Source organism: Eupeodes corollae, chromosome 2 (assembly GCF_945859685.1).
Source record: "Eupeodes corollae chromosome 2, idEupCoro1.1, whole genome shotgun sequence".
Taxonomy (NCBI): domain Eukaryota; kingdom Metazoa; phylum Arthropoda; class Insecta; order Diptera; family Syrphidae; genus Eupeodes; species Eupeodes corollae.
In genome coordinates, this window is record NC_079148.1 from 73,502,106 (window position 1) to 73,521,828 (window position 19,723).

At 35.4% G+C, this 19,723-nt stretch overlaps 1 protein-coding gene across 2 annotated transcripts in view; it reads right to left on the minus strand.

The window, feature by feature from the left end:
* Positions 1-4,611: 4,611 nt before the first annotated feature.
* The window catches only part of LOC129945994 (protein obstructor-E-like), a 162,036-nt gene continuing 146,924 nt past the window's right edge, over positions 4,612-19,723 (minus strand). For both annotated transcript variants that reach the window (XM_056055992.1, XM_056055993.1), the window contains one exon: positions 4,612-4,707. In XM_056055992.1, coding sequence (XP_055911967.1) covers positions 4,642-4,707 — 66 coding nt within the window. In that variant the 3' untranslated portion in view covers positions 4,612-4,641. The remainder of the gene's footprint in view (positions 4,708-19,723) is intronic.

The window sequence follows — 19,723 nt, forward strand, 5'->3', positions numbered from 1 at the left end:
AGAGACAGAGTCCAGGAATCTGACTATCTGAGAAAATACGGATATCACATCCTGATATCACGTTTTACTTTAAGCCAGGACATGACTTCTTTTATACGCACACACAGACATCTCTCTAAAAAATATTGATTAAGATTCTGAAAATATTGAAACTTCTAGTAATGTAAAAAAGTAAAATTCCACAATTCGGACCGATTGACTGGTCGACAAGGTTTATATTCCTAGCATTAAAAATAATGTATTACGTCGGTTTTTTGAGACCTTTCTAAATCTATTATCCCTTTTTTCAATATTTAATTCAAATATTTGTATTATTTCGTAAGTTGTTATAAAGCTAAACTATTTATGCTAAAACGCCAGAAGATATAACTTCTCACTTAGTTTCTACCAAGAGTATATCTTGTAGCTCATTTATTAGGTGTACTAAGATCTTTGTTTCTTCTTTTAAATTAGTAACGAATCTTACGTTCTTCGATTCAATTTGCAATAGAAATATATGGCCCGCAGAGACTTTAGTCAAAGTATTTACACAAAGTCAAAAACGAGGTATTTCTTTGAAAACCAAGCCAAAAAACTTAACAGACTTGCCCTCTTCTACCAAACCGTAAAAAGACTTCGTAGTAAGACTGCTGACATTTTTCTCAACTCCCAATCTTTTCCTTGTTTGCTATCTTGTGTAAATTTGAATTATCGTCGCGGAACTCATCGTCTACGCTCTTTTGATTTTATACATATTGACTTCCATAGAACTAACTATGGGAAAAATGAAGCTTTATGTCGAATGAGCATTTTATATAATTTAAACTGTTCATCGATAGATTTAGATTTAAATAAGGTGGTATTAAAATCATTGTTTAGAAACCAGTGCTCCACTTTCGTAAACGTCTTTATTTTATCTTTTGTTGTTCTGTATTAATTTATGTTAAATGTTAATTATGTTTTTTATTTTATGAGTGTGTTAGGCTTTAATTGCATTATTATCTTACTAACAACTAACACATCTACTTATGATGAGCCTCTGATCGTAGTTTGACGCTTGCTATAAGCTAACTATTTTCTGAAATTCTGAAGTGTAAAAACTGTTTTTTAACGGAAAAGTCAAAATGGTTTGAAAGTAAATTTGTAACGAATATGTTTTCTAAAAAATTGTATTGTAGCAAATTTTTGAATTATATTGAAAAATATAAAAATAATTTTGAGAACGGTTATTTTTAAAACCTGAGCAAATAGTTAGGTTAGGTTAACGTGGCTGCGGATTTATAATCCACACACTTAGGCCAAGAGTCAAGAGCCAAGAGCAAATAGTTACAATTATTTGATTCGAAATCAACACTAAAATTAAATCCAAAACAAATTTTTCAGAACTAAGAAATTATCAAATTTAATGTTTCCTCCTAACTTTATATAGAGTCAAATAAAAACTAATAACTGACGAGAATTTCCAGAATCGTTGATTCCAGAACTAAAATAATTTAAATTGTACCTAGAAGAGAATCATTTGTACTTTACAAAATCATCATGGATATTAACGTCAGATACCGGCCGATATGTTGGAAAGAGTATGCCAAAATTGGACTAACGCTATCAAAACCACTGCGTAAGCTTTTTTATTTGTCCTACTCCTCAGGTCAAGGCGAATCTTCCTCACCCTCTAAATACCGACCGATTGCACTAACGTCCCTGATTAATTTTCAGCTCAAGAAATATCTGAAGATCGAAAGCTTCTTAGTGACCGGCAATACGGCTTTCGTAGCAATAGGTCCCCTGGTGATCACATGGTTCATCACCGAAAAGCGTAGCAAATCCTTACATCGTTTTGGAGAAAGTAAGATTATTGCACTTGATATTTCAAAAGCATTTGATAGGGTTAAGCATCAGTCTCTCTTATGAAAAATGCGTGCTTTTGATTTGCATGAATCCCTACTTTTTTGGTAATTACCTTTCGGATCGTTCAATACAAGTAGTATTGGATGGATTCAAGTCTGAAAAATATAAAATAAATGCTGGTGTACCCCAGGGCTCTGTTTTATCTCCAGCACTATTTCTCATTTTTATTAATGATCTCCTGTCTGTAACATCTAATCCAATACATTGTTTCGCTGACGATAGTACTCTTAGCTTTTCATATTCGCCTCTTGGATAGTATTGAACGTAGAGCATTTGAATTGATAGATGATAATATCATCATAAGTTTATTTAATTTGCTTGAACATCGTGGTCTCTTGTCTCACCCTCTTTCACCGTTATGTTAACGGCTAATGCTCTAGTGAAATAGCCAGTTGCATTCCTCCCCTTAAACAGTTCAACCGTAATACTCACGCTTCTAGGAATGCTCATCAGTATACCCTCGAGCCCTACTTCGGCCGTACTGTTAAATACAGAGATTCGTTTCTAATTGTACTACGCGAATGTGGAATGCCTTACCACACTCTGTCTTTCCCAGCTATTGCAATATTCAGTAATTCAAAACCAATGTGCACCGACATCTCCTTTTAAGTCCTCTCTCCTCTTCCTAGTGCTCACACTGTGCTTCTGCATAATAAGAGTAGTATAATATCCCCTTGAGTGTGTGTTTATTATAAAAAAAAGTGGTAGCATCATTTGAGGCGCAGTTAAGGTCAACATTTGCCTGAAATAATCTTCAAACAATAAATTATATGAACCGTACTAAAGAATTAAATAAAGATTTCATACATGTTTCTGAATTATAGGTTTTTTTTTAAACTTTGCTATAGCTTTTAAAAAATCATCCTTTAGTTCAAAATAATAAATATTATTGTTAAATTTAAAACTATCCGCCCTACCTACCTCATTTATAAGTTTAACTCTCGCATGTTGTACTTAAAATTTTGTAATATATTCATTTGTTACGAACTTTAAATTAAGTTAAGTTATATTAAATTCAATTTAATTATTTTCTATTTATTTTTGCTTTACATCAACTGTACACCAATTTGGTCAATTGTGTTCAGAGTCCTTCCCTTTCAAATCCCAAACCACTACATTTCTATAACAACTTTAACGTTTTCGTCTTCGTTCATAAATAATTAATAACGGTAGTAAAAAATCAGTCATGAAGGTCGCGATGTTTTTTTTCCAAATGGAATCTACGAGTATATAAAAAAGCACGGTGCTACTCATGCAACGCGTGGCCGGGTCAGCTAGTTGATATATATTTGTTAAATACTTCTTATAAATTGGAAGATGGATTGATGTCAGAAATACGAAAACGGTTTGAGTTAAACCAGTTATTTACTGATACATAAACTTTAGCCACAAATTTTAAAATTTGTGAGTGTTCCCGTTGAACTTTTAAATATTTAATAAATTTTAAATTTAAACACTTATATTGATTTTTTTCAGATACCTTTCTGTTTCTTCATTTATCCTGGATTTTTATATTCGAATTTCTTTCGTCTCCAGATTGGATACATACAAAAATTTCATCTTTACTGTCATTTTCTTTATTTTTAACTTAACTTTATTTCATAAAAACATTTTTCGATAATTTTAATTCAAATAAAAATTAAATTTTAAAAAGATTATATTTGTATAATGTGTTTTGCAATTAATTCCTTACTTAAAACAAAATTATTTCTTAAAGCAAATTAAACAAAAAAATAAAAGAAAAAACAAACAAACTTTAATAGAATACGAGAAAAAGAAAAATAAATTCCAAAGCGGACAAGAAAAATTAAAATACTCTAATTAAATAATAAACACGGCAAACAATCAAAACGAAGGACGATGTTACTGCGGCTGCGACAACATCATTACGAGGACGATGACGATGATGATGAAGATGATGACGATGAGGTTGACGAGGTTGACGAAGTTGACGAGGCCAAAGTGTGGAGCTGTTGCTGTTGCTTTTGTGTTTTAAAAAGTGTTGGAGTTGGTGACTCTGTCGGGAAATTTCTATAAAGAAAGTAATTTGCTGGCAATTAATTTAAATTACGTCAACAGCCCGGTTCCACGGTTCGCGCTGAAATTGAAGAACTGAGATTGGACGTGAGATCTCCGGTGTCCGAACAGGTTTATTTCCTGTGGTTTTGTCCTATTTTCTTACACTCTGTCTTCCTGTTTCTAGTTAATCCTGGGGTTGTTCATTGTTTCTACAATTTGCGACACTATTGCTCTTGATGATTTCCGCTTACTTATTTATTTTATTTTATTTTATTTTGTTTATTTTTTAGCTTCAGCTTTCAGCTTTTTTCTAGTTTGCTTCATTTTTCTGTCTCTGGCTGGATGCTGGATGCTGGATGTGTTGAGTCAATTTTTCCTTTTTCGTTTTCTTTTTGTGAACATTTTATTTATTTAATTTACATAACTATGCGCGAGACTGAAAAGGAAAAAGTTGCTCTGCAGGAAGAAGGACGATGACGATGATGATGACGATTCGCCTTAAAGTCGGTGAGTTGTCAACTTTAAGACAAAAAAGAAAAGGTTGATGCAAAAGTTTCGAATTTTTACTGTAAAATGAGATGCGGGAATGTGATGAGGTTATCCGTTGGGCTGTTGTCGGTTGTCGCGCAGCGGAAGGACACTATTTATTATGGTCGTTCTTCTGGTTGAGAGTGCAGGTCCTTATTTTTTTTCTTTTCTTTGAGATGTTTTTTGTTTTTTTTTTGTTCGTTCTTTCTAATTTCTTGCACGTTGAAAATTCTTTCCTTGAAGAGGCAGCGGTGGGACACCTTCATTTGCCAGCTGTGAACGATAAGAATGAAAAAAATATAAACGATCAAATTACATTGTCATAGAAGACGGAAAATTGTATGGGGTATGGGAGCACTTGGAACTCTGATGGTATGCTGTTCGGGAATGTCAGTAAAAATAAATTACCCACATTCTAAAAGCTAAGAGGAAACGGTCACCATGTGCGGAAGGAAATGCGAGGATTGATCCTTCATTACAAATTCATGCCAAGGAATAACCTGACGGCTAAATTATGCAGACAGCAGTGCTTATCCTAATTTAACGACTTTCGAAATGCAAACGATTTTGTTCGAGTGCTTATTTTTAGTTGTTTTTCTTGATGGTCTGACCATGTTGGCTTAAGTGAGTTTTGTCGCAATTGGTTCAGCATGTATCTATATACTATACATATGTACTTATGTAGAAACGTCAAACATAAAAGACCAGACAGTTGAATTGGGGTTTGGTTTTTTTCTTGTTGGTTCGTAAAGGGATTGTTTAATTTATAAAAATGACAGGACTAAATACTTGGGCATTCACACAGAATCTTCACGCGAGTATCCTTAGGGCACAAAGCATTTTGAGTCACCGTCCCATTGACTAAAACAAATTTAATTTAATCCTTTAATTTATTAGTCATGTTCTAAATCAATTATTATTTCTGTAAAATATATTTAAAGTTACATAAAATTTTTATGAAAACTGTGATATTTTTATTTGCATAAGAAGTGTTGAAACATTATTTAAATTTGGTTTGTGTTTATCATTCTGTGAAACCCACAACGCCAAAGCTGAAAAACTATACGATCTTCTCAATTTGATAAACAAGCTACGAGAAATCTGTATATAATTGAATTAATTATAAAGATTAAAAAAGAAGGCTTAAGAGAACTTACACATCCTTTTGTACCAAGTTAAAAAAAAAACACACTTGTTTGAGATTAATTGACTTTCGTCTTAAGCCAACTGATTAGGTAAGTCCTAAAACATATGTTTGGTCTGTTTTTCGAAAAAGCTATCTACGAAATGTGAAAAATTATTGATTATTGTGTGACTCGAAAAATTGATTGATGTAAGAAAATCATCAATCAATTTTTCGATTTCTCAGGTCCGACAATATTTTAAAGCTGAATGAATGTTTCGGTCCTGGTCCTCTGTGAATATCATCATTTATATTGAAGAAATGTGTGCCTTATGTTGTCTATCCATTGATTCTTCTTGTCAACGAGTCTCTGAATTGTTATAAGTTCTCAGATCTTTTAAAATATTCATACTTACTTTTAGTTGTGAATTATAGTCTGCTATTTCTAAATGGTTTGAATCTCTTGTCAATGATATAATTTTTTAAAAATATTCTTTTGCTAAATGTGTAAATTAAAAACAAATGTACTATTACCAATTTATTACAATTCTTTATTTTTTGTTTGGACGCAGAAAAATCTCAAATCGATTGTTTCTTTATTGACTTTAGCAAGGCTTTTAAGATATTAAGGCTTTTTAAAATTATTTTTAAAAAATTAAGGAAAACTGGACTTAAGTGGATTTCGTTATATCTTAATGATAAATATTATATTGTCATGTTCAGGAGTAACCCTTTACGTCAACTTAAAGTCTATTCTCGTGTACCTCAGGGGAGCCACCTTAGTCCATTACTACTGTTCATTTATTTTTGTATATATAATGATTTGCATTTGTTTTTAAAAGTTCTATATCGCTTATCTTTGCAGATGATGTTAAAAAACCTCTACACACTCAAAAAAATTATCTCTTGATGAAACTCCTAGCTCTTTCTGGTCATAGAAGGGATGAGCGAAAGTCAAGGCCTGTTAAAAAGTTTGTTTGGCAGAATCTAGAGATTTAATAGTTGCTGACTATCCGGATTTCAGATGTTGATATCACGCTTTCATTTTACTAATACAAAATTAACTTTTATCGCTAAAATTTCAGCCTGAATATAACTACCAAATGGGTAGAAAGGCGGAGGGAAGGACCTTGTTTAAACCCTTCTGAACACAACCCTCCAAATAAAGAATACATTTTGTTTCCTCAATATAAAAAAAATATATCCTTTTATTCATCTTCCATGTACGCCTTATTATCACCCAAAAATCAGTAAGATATAGAAATTTGGAAGTCTTTATCGAATTGAGTCTCAAAAGTAAATAATTACGTAATGGACACTGTTTTTATCAGCGCACTGTGATCAATCTTCGAGACGAATAATAGTAATCTCAGCTAAATGTTTACAAATAATATCTAAGACTGTCAGATAATGAAGAACGTCCATTAGTGCAGGTCACTTATCCTATCTCATTAGGTTTCTAAAATATTCCTCTTTAAAAATGAAGTTCTTTTAAAAGTAAATTATGTCATGATTTTATAATTCAAATCATTTAAGTATCTTTCTAAGTTTCTGGAAATTTTCATCATATTTAAAGTTTAAAAAAAAAAAAATTGAATTTTGATTTAGTTTGTTAGTGCTAATTTCGAAGCCAAACAATAATTTTAACTTTTTGCACATGTTTTGAAAATACCCGTTTTCAATATTATTTGTATATGTTATAACATAATTCAAAAATATACACATTTTTTAATAAGACATTTGTAACAAGACTAAAACTAAAAAACTAAATTTCGCCTTTTTCTGTTAAAAACCGTTTTAGCATAAATATTTAAGCGTTTCTATCAGATTTTTGTAAGACAGACAGGTTTAAATTTAAGATCTTATTAGAATTTATCGCATGTGGTTTGAAATAATTTAAATATTTCAACTGAATATTGAAAGAAAGGATTCTTGATTTAAGAAAAAATGAGGGATTTTATTGAAAAAAAAAACATCTTTATAAATTTAGAGAGCCTCAAAAAGTTTTATGTTCTTGTTTTTTTCAATTGTAAAAGTAATATTTCAAAAACCTGTCCAAAGTCATAATTGAATTAAGGCCCATTGAAAAGTGCTATTTTATTGTCAGTGAGAAAACCTTGTCGATTAGTGTTCTTTAAATTAGACCGATTAAGTCAGAAGCTGTTTTAATACTTTATTATCATTTTGCATGAAAATGAAACTGACAAAAGCGTTGCAAGTCTTCTAGGCGTATCGAACTAAGTATTATACGAAATATTCAACAAACGTGACTGGGAAAGTTTAAGACTTTTGTTAAGAAGAATGTCAAATTTGAAATCAATATCTTTGTTCTCCTAATACTTGAGACGTGTTTTTGGAAAAAAATGTACATTGAATTATTCTAAGATGTTCAAATGGTAGACATGTGCATTCAAGAGGACACAAGCGTCCACAGGTTTTTCTTAAAACCAACCTCTGTCTATCAACTCCTACTCTCACCTCCACGTGGTGAACATCGGTTGCCTAGTACCTCAACTGGAGATTGGGTTCCAACCCCAGTGGAAAGTTGTTGGGGGCAGCAAACGAGAGAGGTGGGGAGAAGTGTTTCCACTAAGGCACCTCTCCTTATCCAGACGGCAGCGGAGGAATTCCCGAGATGGAATCAACGGTGGCGTCTACAGTTCCAGTAAGGTTGAACTACTTAGTGAACACCTTATAGGGCTTCTTCGACTTATTCGGAGCCCAGGCCTGTAAGGAGCGGTTTTATCTGGCTCCCCATCCTTGGAGTTATACTTAGGATCTGGACCTCCAGGTTGGGGGTTGTGCCGTCGGTGTGACTTCCTGGCCACGTAAAAGCTTTCATAGTTGCGAAGCACCAACAAACCTCGGATACGGACCGATTTACTGTTGACAACCAACGCAAACGAATAAAGGACAACGAACTTCGGATATGCACGTGGAATGTTAGGTTCCTTAACAGACCACGTGCGGCCGAAGTATTTGCGGAGGCCCTAGACCGCTATAAAGCAGATATCACCGCCATCCAGGAAATACGATGAGATGGGCCGGGCAAAAAGAGGATGAAAAACTGCGATATTTACTTTGGTGACTGCTACCACGAAAACTAACAGCGCTTATTTGGATGCGGCTTCCAGATTGACCAAATTGCGATCGACGCCAGATACGCTAACATCAACTCGGACCACTACCTCGTTGTAGCCAAGGTAGCACTTCGGACATCCAGACCCAAGGCAAAACAGGGAGGTGCTGGGAGAAGGTACAACGTCGAACGGCTACAATCGCCAGAGATCGCCAAATCCTTTTCCGACCGAGTTACAAGTAACCTCTCTCGAAGTTCTCTGCCGCCAACACAATGTATCGAAAACCAGTGGCAACATTGCCAAGATGCAATCAGAGAAGCCGCCTCTGATGTGCTGGGTTTCAAACAGCCACCAACAAGGAACCCCTGGTTTGATGAGGATGCAAATGCAGATAAACAACAGGCACGCAAAGCGGCGCTGCATAAAAGGACGAGAGCTGCTCGTGAGCTCTATGAGCAGAAGAGGCGAGAGGAACGCCGACTTCTCAGAAGGAAAAAGAGAGGGCATGAGAAGCGAGCGGTCGAAGACGTTGAGAGGTATAAAAGCAGGAATGAGGTCCTAAAGTTTTATGAACAGGTGAAACGAAATTCACAGGTACATAAACCTAGAACCGAAGGCTGCAAAGACGAAAGTGGAAGCATCATAGTGGAACCGCAGTCAATGCTGAGGATATGGAAGGACCACTTCTGCAGACTGTATAACGGCGACGAAGAACTGAATTCCGCTGTCAGGCAGGATGATAGATTCAATATAGACAAAAGCCAACAATCCCGTCCTCCCGACTTAGACGAAGTAAAGATTGTCATATCTAAGTTGAAGTCTAATAAAGCCGCTGGAGCGGATGGCTTGAATGCCGAGCTTTTTAAAGCAGCTGGAGAAAAGTTGGTTAGGAGCATGCACCAACTTATCTGTAAGATATGGTCGGAAGAAAACATGCCCGATGAATGGGACCTCAGTATTGTTTGCCCGATCCTGAAAAAAGGAGACCCTCTAAACTGCACCAACTATAGAGGAATAAGTCTGCTTAACATCGCCTATAAAATCTTCTCTGCCATAATATGTGAACGTCTAAAGCCCATCGTCAACAACCTGATAGGTCCTTATCAGTGTGGTTTTAGACCAGGAAAGTCCACAGTTGATCAAATATTCACATTACGGCAGATCCTGGAAAAAACTCAAGAGCACCAAATCGATACCCACCATCTTTTCATCGATTTCAAGGCCGCATATGACAGCATCTACAGGGACGAGCTGTATAGAGCCATGTCTAGTTTTAGCATCCCTGCCAAACTCGTCCGTTTGTGCAGGATGACCATGGAGAATTCACGCTGCTCCTTAAAGGTTGGAAACAACTTAACAGAACCTTTTGATGTCAAAAAAGGTTTTAGACAATGTGATGCGCTGTCATGCGATTTTTTTAACATTATGCTTGAAAGAATAGTGCAGAGCTCACACGTCAACACTAGAGGCACTATCTTTCAAAAGTATGTCCAATTACTGGCATATGCTGATGACATTGACATAATCGGAAGAACTCAGCGTGATGTCAATGGGGCTTTTGTGAGTATTGAGGCAGAGGCGGCAAAAATGGGTTTAACGGTTAATGAGGGCAAAACAAAGTACATGCTGTCGTCTAGAAAGGACATACAACACCGACGTTTTGGTCAAAACGTCACAATCGACAGACGTAACTTTGAGATAGTCAAGGACTTCGTCTACCTAGGCTCCGCTGTAAACGCAGAAAACAACACCAGCGCTGAGATCAAACGCAGAATAACTCTTGCTAACCGCTGTTTCTTTGGACTAAGAAAGCAATTGAGTGGTAGAGTCCTCTCTCGAGGGACCAAAGTGTTGCTATATAAGACCCTTATCATCCCCGTCCTGCTATACGGTGCAGAAGCATGGACCATGACAAAAGCGGATGAAAGCACCTTGGGTCGCTTCGAGAGAAAAGTTCTTCGTGTGATCTACGGTCCCGTATGCATCGAAGGGGAGTTGAGGAGAAGATGGAACGACGAACTGTACGGGCTGTACAGCGACGTAGACTTAGCAAGAAGAGTAAAAGTCCAACGACTAAGATGGCTGGGTCACGTAGAGCGCATGGAAACCAATGCTCCGGCCCGGAAAGTCTTCGAATCCGCACCCACAGGACAGCGCAGTAGAGGAAGACCGCCGATCAGGTGGCGCGCACAAGTAGAAGGTGACCTCACCCAACTTGGAGCGCGAAACTGGAGACATCTAGCTAGGGACCGAGCTAGATGGAGAAGTTTGTTTGGTGAGGCCCTAGTTCACACAGGACTGAAGCGCCACCTTAAGTAAGTAAGTAAGAATTATTCTAAAAATTTCCGTCCCCGAGACTCTTAGGCGAAAACCAATTTTTACCAATGGTAGTAGAATTTCTTAAAAGTTTTATTCCATGCAAAAAAAAAGGATTGGGCTTTTTCGATTTTTCTGCAGATTTCCCTGAAATGAAAAACGTAAAATCATTTTTGTTCGTAAAATATTCGAGTTGACGAATATTTCTTTTGAGTTTTTTTTTACTTCATACCAAAAATCTTTAGATGATTTCTTTTCCAAAAATACCTGTTGATTATTACTTGAAATTACATATATAAGAAATACCTTAATTGTTTTTGTAGTTTAAATTTCGTGGCAATTTACAAAGCAGTACAGAGCTCGTTTTTGTCAATTCTATGAATCATTTGAAAGGTCTTGACATAACCTATAAAACGATGCTATGCATGATTAGTTTGAATATTGCGTTCAACAGCTATAGACGTTTAAACATGGAATTTACTAACGCCTAAATTCGAGCTATTTGAAAGTTTTCCTTCGTTAAAGGCAAATCAGCTAGAAAAACGTTCCGTGGGATTAATTATGGTTTGGGGGATGGTACTCTATTACTTCGTACGGTAGAGGTATTATTTTGACGATTCAGAGCCGGAGAAAACGACACCATGGATAAGCTGGAAGAACGGTGACGACGAATACCGATCATATCATGGAAAACATATCGAGTTAGACCGGCATGTGGCATCTCGTAACATCGCACAGAAGATGGGAATTAGTCACCAAACCATTTGAAGCCATCTGCCGAAGGATGCATGCGAAAGAATACATGGGTCCCGCAAGATTTAATACAAACAAAACCTTCTGGAACGAATCAACGCATGCGATATGCTTCTAAGACGGAACGAACTCGAGCTCGACATATGTGACGAAAAAATGGATCACATAGAATTGGCCAACAGGAAAGATGTTGTGTTCCAGAAGGTATGGGAGCTCGGATGGGACGTTTTATCGCTATCGCTCGGACAAAATTTTTTTTCGTGAGACATGGTCAACAGAATTTTGTTTGAAGTCCTTTTTGCATCTTTCCGTGTTATTATTTATATAACAACATTTATTTGAAGTCGATAAACCTTTTGGTTCCTGAGATAGGAACGACAATAATGGTATCCTGAATGTACGGACGTACGAATGCACGAACGTACTTACGCACGTCGAGACATGTGAAAATTTTCAATTCAATAAATTGAACTATCTGGAATAACTTTTTACGGGAAGTTTATGTTGCTTATAAACAGATACAAGTTACTCCAATCACGCTTGCGAAATCTAAGTACTCTAACAACCGTCATAATTTTGATGTTTCCCCTAATTTATTGGGCTCTCAAATTTGGGAAAGCCTCCCACAAATATTTGACTGATACTAGCTGTTCGATTTAGAGAGAGAATGAACTAATGAAACACAATACGTTACCAAAAAGTTCAAATTAATGATAGTGATACAATTTTCAAAATATTTATGCAAGTTTCTTTGGTAAGAACTTCTAGCGACAGTATCATCTTGTCTGGAATCCTCCTGCAAGCTCTTGGTTATACAATGAATATCCCATTAATTGGTTTATCAATTATATAGATTTCAACCAACATCGACTATACCAAAGAATACCTATAGAAGCGGAATATGACGACTACAAAGCTGATACATGGAATAGTGCGTCACTAAAGCTTACTTCGTCTCTGACTGGTGATTGGTGACTCAGGGTGTGGGTATATGTGACGAGCTCTATGCGATTTTTTCAAAGAGATTAGCTTTCGTGATGTTATTTTCATTTCATTTATGTATATTTTTTTCGCTTCGTTCTGCCCCTGTCCCTGTTTGAAGCGGATAGGAATCTCTTTCAAAGGAGAAATTTTCAATTTCCGCTTTAGGGTTTCCCGTAGAAACAATCTCAGGTGAAAGTCTCTGGCTTAACAGCTAGGTGTACGGTATACCGCACCTCATCCCCATTCAAACTGCTGTTGAATGCAGACATCGGAATAAGGAATAAAAAGTTTCAACCAACAACGGTGTTTATGACGGCGGCATTCTAAAAAATAAAATGCAGAAAAAACCAGGTCGGAAATATATTTTCCAATCGCAGACTAAATCAAAACTACGGACTTGGTTGTGTGTGGCAATGTTGCCGCTGCGTGCCTGTTTGGCAAGGAGGAATAGACTTTAAAAAAAAAAGAGGAATGAAGGCGCTATTCCTGTGAATAAGAATTGGAGGTGGCTTGGAGAGGAGTTTTGGGTTGGTGCTGTTGCTGGTATACTGCCTGGGATTTTTATGTTGGGTGATTTTGGAATTTGATTTCTTTTGTTTTTCGCTTTCCTGTCGTCGTTGCTGTTGTCGGAGAAGTCATCATCATTGCTATATAGCTCAGGAAATACAATCTGGACCGATTAATGTGGGGGACAAAACACCAGAGACCAGAGAGATAAAGGAAAGACTTTAGGCGGAAGTAAGGATTTTTCAAATCTGCTCCGCAAGTTGAATTATTTTGTTTGTGTTAAAGTAAGCATTGTAGTAGTATTTGTTGTTTATTGTGCTGTGATGGTGTTCCGGCTATTTCGAACGAATAGGAGAGGACATTTGATTTATAAACGAACGATAACCTCCTGACAAAAAGGACTACAACTACGACTTCTGCATATCTATATCTATAACTTACCGTACCATACCGGCAAAGGTGGTGGTTGTTTTGTTCAATTTACTGTTTTTGTCGTTCTTTGTTTTGCAAGTTCTTGTGAAAACAGACAACAGCAAAACAAAACAACACAGAAAAAATACATCAATAAAAAATTATTTTCAAATTTTAAGCTGAGCGATAATTTGATATGATTTATTATTTTATAAATAAGACAGAATAAAAAAAAGTGAAAAAATAAGAGATTTATATAAGTGAAAAATATATATAAATAAATATTTATATACATGAAGTTTCCTATGGCAGAGAATAATCTCTAAATTTGAGTTTAGGCTTCCCTATAAGCTTTAATTTTTAATGTTAAGACAATTTGTTTTTATTAGAAGAACAACAGAATTGACGCTTATTAAATTTTTCTGTTGAAAGCATCTGAAAGAAGATAAGTTATCTCAAAATTTGGTTGGAGGTGTTAAATGAAAATCGATTTATTTCAAATCAAATTTTTTTTGATAAACTTTGTGTTCCAAAAATATTAAAGTTATATGTATTTTGAATTAATATATGTGAAATGAGGAGTTTTTGATGAAAGGAACTTAGTGTACGAGGACTTAATATTTTATATATGGTTGGCCATCTAATGTTTTTTTTTTTCAACTATAGTGCTTATTTTGTGAATGTAAACACTGAGCTAATGTCTGATTTGACAGATAATTAGTTGTATCCATCCGCTGAAGGGATATGATTGCGTATACGCTTAAACATTGATTTTGCCAAAAAAAAATCATCTTTTCAGATAAAGCTTATTTTGATCTTGGCGGGTATGTAAACACGCCAAATTGTTGCATTTGGGGTACTGAAAACCCACACGCACGTTGGTGACGATTTCAGTTCAGAGGCATAATAGGTGAATTTTTCATCGAAAATGAGCAAGGATTGACCGTTACAGCCAATGGCGATCGTTATTGGTCCATGTTGAACACATTTTTGTTCACAAAAGTAGTAAAAGGACATTGGCAACATTAAGTTTTAACAGGACGGCTTATGCTACGTGCCACACATTATTTGTCGAACCCTTAAGTTTTGCTTTCGTATATTCATCGTAGTTGAACGAAAAAATGTCGGTCAGCGCTTGGTATTCTTCTTTTTTATTTTTCACGCACTAGCGAAGACATTAAAATGTTTAAAAATAAAGCAACTTTTAAGAAAATACGAAAATATATATTTGACAGCGGATATTGAACAATTTCGTTACCAAAAAGAGGCTGGAATGGGACCCACACTTATAACTTCCCATCCTGTCCGTCGATTTGTATTACTTAAAAAGTTTATAGGTTTTCGTGTTTTGTTGTCAAAGTTGTCAATTGAATTATTTCAAAAAAATTAAAAATTAATAACAACATTTTGCATGAAGTGATGAAATAGTTTGATTTCAAAATTTATTTTATTTAACGATATTTTTGAAAATTGATTTGAGTCGTTAACCAATTTTTAACAATTTAAGAGGCATTTTCTTAAAAGTTTTGATTTCTTATATAGACAAATACAAATCGGATTGATACAATTAATTTGAAGTCACCTTCTATTGTTCACGTGATATCGAGAACCGAACATCATTTTTACCAAATGCTCATACTGTTATTTGTAGATTTTATTTTTTTATGAAAAAAACGGGCTGAATTTTCACTGAATGTCGAAAACAGAATTTTATGTGAGATAAAATAAGTTTGAAACCAATGTTTTTAATTTTTGAAAAGACATTTGAGTCGAAAATCAATTTTACGAACTTTTAGAAATGCTTTTTTTAGGGTTTTATGTTTTGTTAAATAACTTTCAATTCGATTTTTCAAAAAATTTTATCGAATGTTCAGAAGAATATTTCTCATATGATAAAATGAGATTTAAAAGAAAATCTTAAAGTTTTGAAAAGATATTTAAGTGGAAAATTCATTTTTACCTAAATTTGGTTAATTGCTTTTAGGTTTTTAATTTTTTTTTAAATTAAATGTCAATTCGATTTTTATCAAAATGGTACTCAATTTTGGCAACAATATTTAAAAAAAAATAGCTTTAAGATATTGTTTTAAAGTTTTGAAAAGTTATTCGTGTCGAAAATCAATGTTCACCAACTTTTATTAATTTTGTATAGGTTTTTATTTTTATCAAAAAACAGTCAATTCGATTTTTCTCAAAATATTGCCGAATATTGAGAACAATATTTCTTATGAGATAAAATAAATTGGAAGCCATAATCTTAAATATTTGAATTTCTTAGGTTTTTATTTAAAAAAAAATCAATCTGATTTTTCTCAAAATTTTACCAGATGTTAAAAACGTTATTTTTATTCGTAAAATTTTTGAGTTGACACATTTTTTTTTGTCAGTTTTTTTGATTTATAAAAAAAATCGTTGATTGGATTTTATTTTGTAAATATATATCTGTTTGGTATCACGTTAAAATTTATTATTTAAAATTTAATTCAAGTCTCTAAAATTTTTGGTTCGTGAGATACCTTTTTTTTTAAACTGCTATGATAAAAAAACGACATACTCATTTTTTTGTTTTCGTTTCTGCATTTTTATGCATATCGATATCTCTTTTAGTTCTTGAGCTATGGAAGACGAAAAAATCATCGCGAACGTACAGACGTACGATCGTACGTACATACGCACGCATAGACATATTTCTAAAAATCTTTTAATTCGACTCTAGGGACCTTGACACTTCGAGAAATGTCAACATTTTTAAAATCGGACCCATTACAATCACTTCCTATGGGTTGGGTTAGGTTAGGTTATAGTGGCTGTCCAAGATGGAAACGGACACACTTAGGACAGTTTAATGGCCCATTGTGATACCACATCAATCTTTAGGCTTCCTCCTTAGCTCAATGGAACCAGCTTGAGTCCCTTACGAAACTTGAGAGGGTGATTATACCGATATGATTTAGATCGTTTATCGTTAAAGAAGAATTCTCCTAAGTAATTCTTGCGTTTTCGAGCTAGAGCAGGGCATGTGCAGAGAAGATGAAAAACCGTTTCTTCCTCTTCCTCGTCCATACAGCTTCTGCAAGTCATTTGAGAATACGCCTAGTCTCGTGGCGTGCTTTGTTATTAGACAGTGTCCGGTTATGACACCTATTATCGAGCTTATATGCGATCTGCTTAGAGAGAGCAAGCACCTTGAACGTTTTAAATCCAGTGTTGGCCAGATGTTTTTGTGACTTGACACGTGTTCCACCTGGTGCCTGCCCTCCTCACAGAGTTTTGCATTAGCAGCAGTTTACAAGTAGCGATTGGTATGCCAGTACTTGCCAAACGTGGTAGGATGCACTGTACTGTACCGTTCCTGGCGAGTTCATCTGCCTTAAAGTTACCTGGAATGTCCCTATGGCCCGGCACCCAGCAAAGGTGAATATTAAACTGTTGCGCCATCTCCATTAGAGATGATCGACAGTTATGGACTGTTATAGGGTTTGTAGAGACAGAGTCCAGAAATTTGATAGCGGCCTGGCTATCAGAGAAAATACGGATATCAGATGTTGATATCACGTTTTCTTTGAGCCAAGACAAGACTTCCTTAATCGCCAAAAGTTCCGCCTGGAACACGCTACAATGATTGGGAAGGCGGAATGAGAGACTTAATTTCAGTCGTTCAGAGTACGCACCTCCACCAACCCCTTCTTTGGTTTTTGGGCCATCTGTGTAAAAATGGATTGACTCATCCTCCAAGAATGTCCTATCCTCCCAAAAAGATCTGCTACGTATAGGAATCTGGAAGTTTCTGTCGAATTGTAGTTGAGGGATGGTGTAGTCTGTGTGCTTTGGAATTAATTCTAAGTACCTTAGAATTACGGAGTGGCCAATTTTGTTGTTAGTCCATTGCTACGAAGCTTTGAGGCGAATAGCAGAGCTTGCAGCTATTTGTTTGATAAATATGTCAAGAGGTGTAAGGTAGAGCAAGGGTCCAGTGCTGGAAACGGGGTCGTGCGAAGCGATCCGCTTATACATAGGCAAGCTGAACGTTGGACTTTATTTAGCTTATCCCTGTTTATACCTTTCTCTAAAGCAGTCCACCATACTGCCACACCGCACGTTAAAATAGGTCTGATTATCGATGTGTATAGCCAATGCGTGATTATGGGTTGTAAACCCCATTTATTAACAATAGTAGCTTTTTTGACTCTTTCCTGTACGTTGCGTTTCCAATTTAGTTTTTTGTCTAAGACAAGACCCAGGTATTTAGCCTCGTATGATAATTTTAATTGGATTCCTTTAATATAGGGAGGGTTGACAAATGGAATTTTGTATCTCCTCGAAAATAGGACCAGATCGGTTTTGTGTGGGTTAACACCCAGTCCACACCCATCAGCTCAAAGTATTAGTCTGTCCAAGGCATTTTGTAAGAGTTCTTTTAGGATATTAATATGCTTTCCTGAAACTGCTATAGCAACGTCATCCGCATAGGCTATCACTATGAAACCCTCCGCATCCAGACTAGTTAGAATTTCATTTACCACTAGGTTCCAGAGGAGATGGAGATAGAACACCACCTTGCGGTGTCCCTCTATTAACGAATCGTCTACTAGACGAGTTGCCCAATTTTGAGTTAATTATTCTGCTAGTAAGCATTAAATGAATTAACTCCCGAAGCGAACTCTCTATATTTAGAGATGTCAGAGCAGATGTGATTGCAGATGTGTCCACGTTGTTAAAGGCACCTTTGATGTCAAGGAAAGCAACCATAGTGAACTCTTTATGATGGAGGGAATATTCGACTGTGCGTACCTAAGTGTGTAACGCTGTTTCCACCGATTTACCTTTACAGTAGGCATGTTGAGATGAAGACAGAAGTCTTGTATCGATACGTGCCCTTAAATGGATATCAATCAATCTCTCCAAGGTCTTAAGAAGGGATGATAGACTTATAGGTCGTAGATATTTAGGATTGACTTGGGAGCATTTACCTGCTTTAGGTATAAAAACAGCTTTAACTTCTCTATATGCCGAGGGAACATGGACCAGCTAAAAACAGCTGGTAAAAATTGCCTCAAGGATTGGTACAATTATATTAAATTATAACAATTATAATTCCTATGGGAAGTTTAAAAGAAAAGAAAACAAATTTGTGTAAGCATTCTGCATTATTGCGTTGCGGCTGAAAATTGAATCTCTATATCTAACACGTTACATACATTACAATTATGTTTTTGCTTTGATGCAAGTTATTAACGTTATCAAAATCCAAAATGCAAACTAAGCTATGTATTTATCCACAGCCACCTATTATACCTTTACACCGTAATTCTCCTTTTATATAGCTTTTTTTCTAAGCACTCAAATTATAATCATTCTATTTTTTTTGGAAACTCAAAAGTGATTCAGAACTTTTTTTGTAATTCTATTTTTCGAGTTTATGTCCCTTTGGTAAATGGTTACATGTGATCTGAATTATAAAAACTTTCTTTAACATTTAAAGAATCTGGAAGGAATAATTATATTCACACAAAATTCTATTAAAATTATTTCCCACGTTAAAACAACATTTTTTTAAATAAACAAGCTCTTACTCGCGGCTTTGCCCGCGTTGTGAACGAAAATCAAAATATCACATAAAGAATTTCCAGGGCCATGTATACATGAATTATAGGTAAGCTTATCACAAGCAAAAGAAAAAAGAAGGAATTAAAGGTTACGTTCTCTATTAATAAATTGAAGCTCGGATCTTCTAGTTCCGACTCGATACTTTAAGTGTGCCCTTGGGCCTTATATTGTCATAACGAAACTAACTTTAATGGCATTGAAGCTTTATTGGGATTCGAAGTATAATCGATATTTCAACCTTTCGATCGCTGCCGTCGGTTAAGATATTAGCACTAAAACTGTTTCCCTAAAGTTCTGTGACACGAAAGTCTTCATCCATTACATGAGGCATCAAACTTTCGCATAAGCATTACTGACACGCCTTAATTCAATATAGCTATAGAGAGTTAAGAAACTCTGCTGGAAGTAGGATTCTTCTGAGTTCATGACGTTCTCTATCGACAAAAACTCACTTATATCTCCTGCCACTTTAACAAATAAGGTTGAATTGATTTTCAAAACAACATCG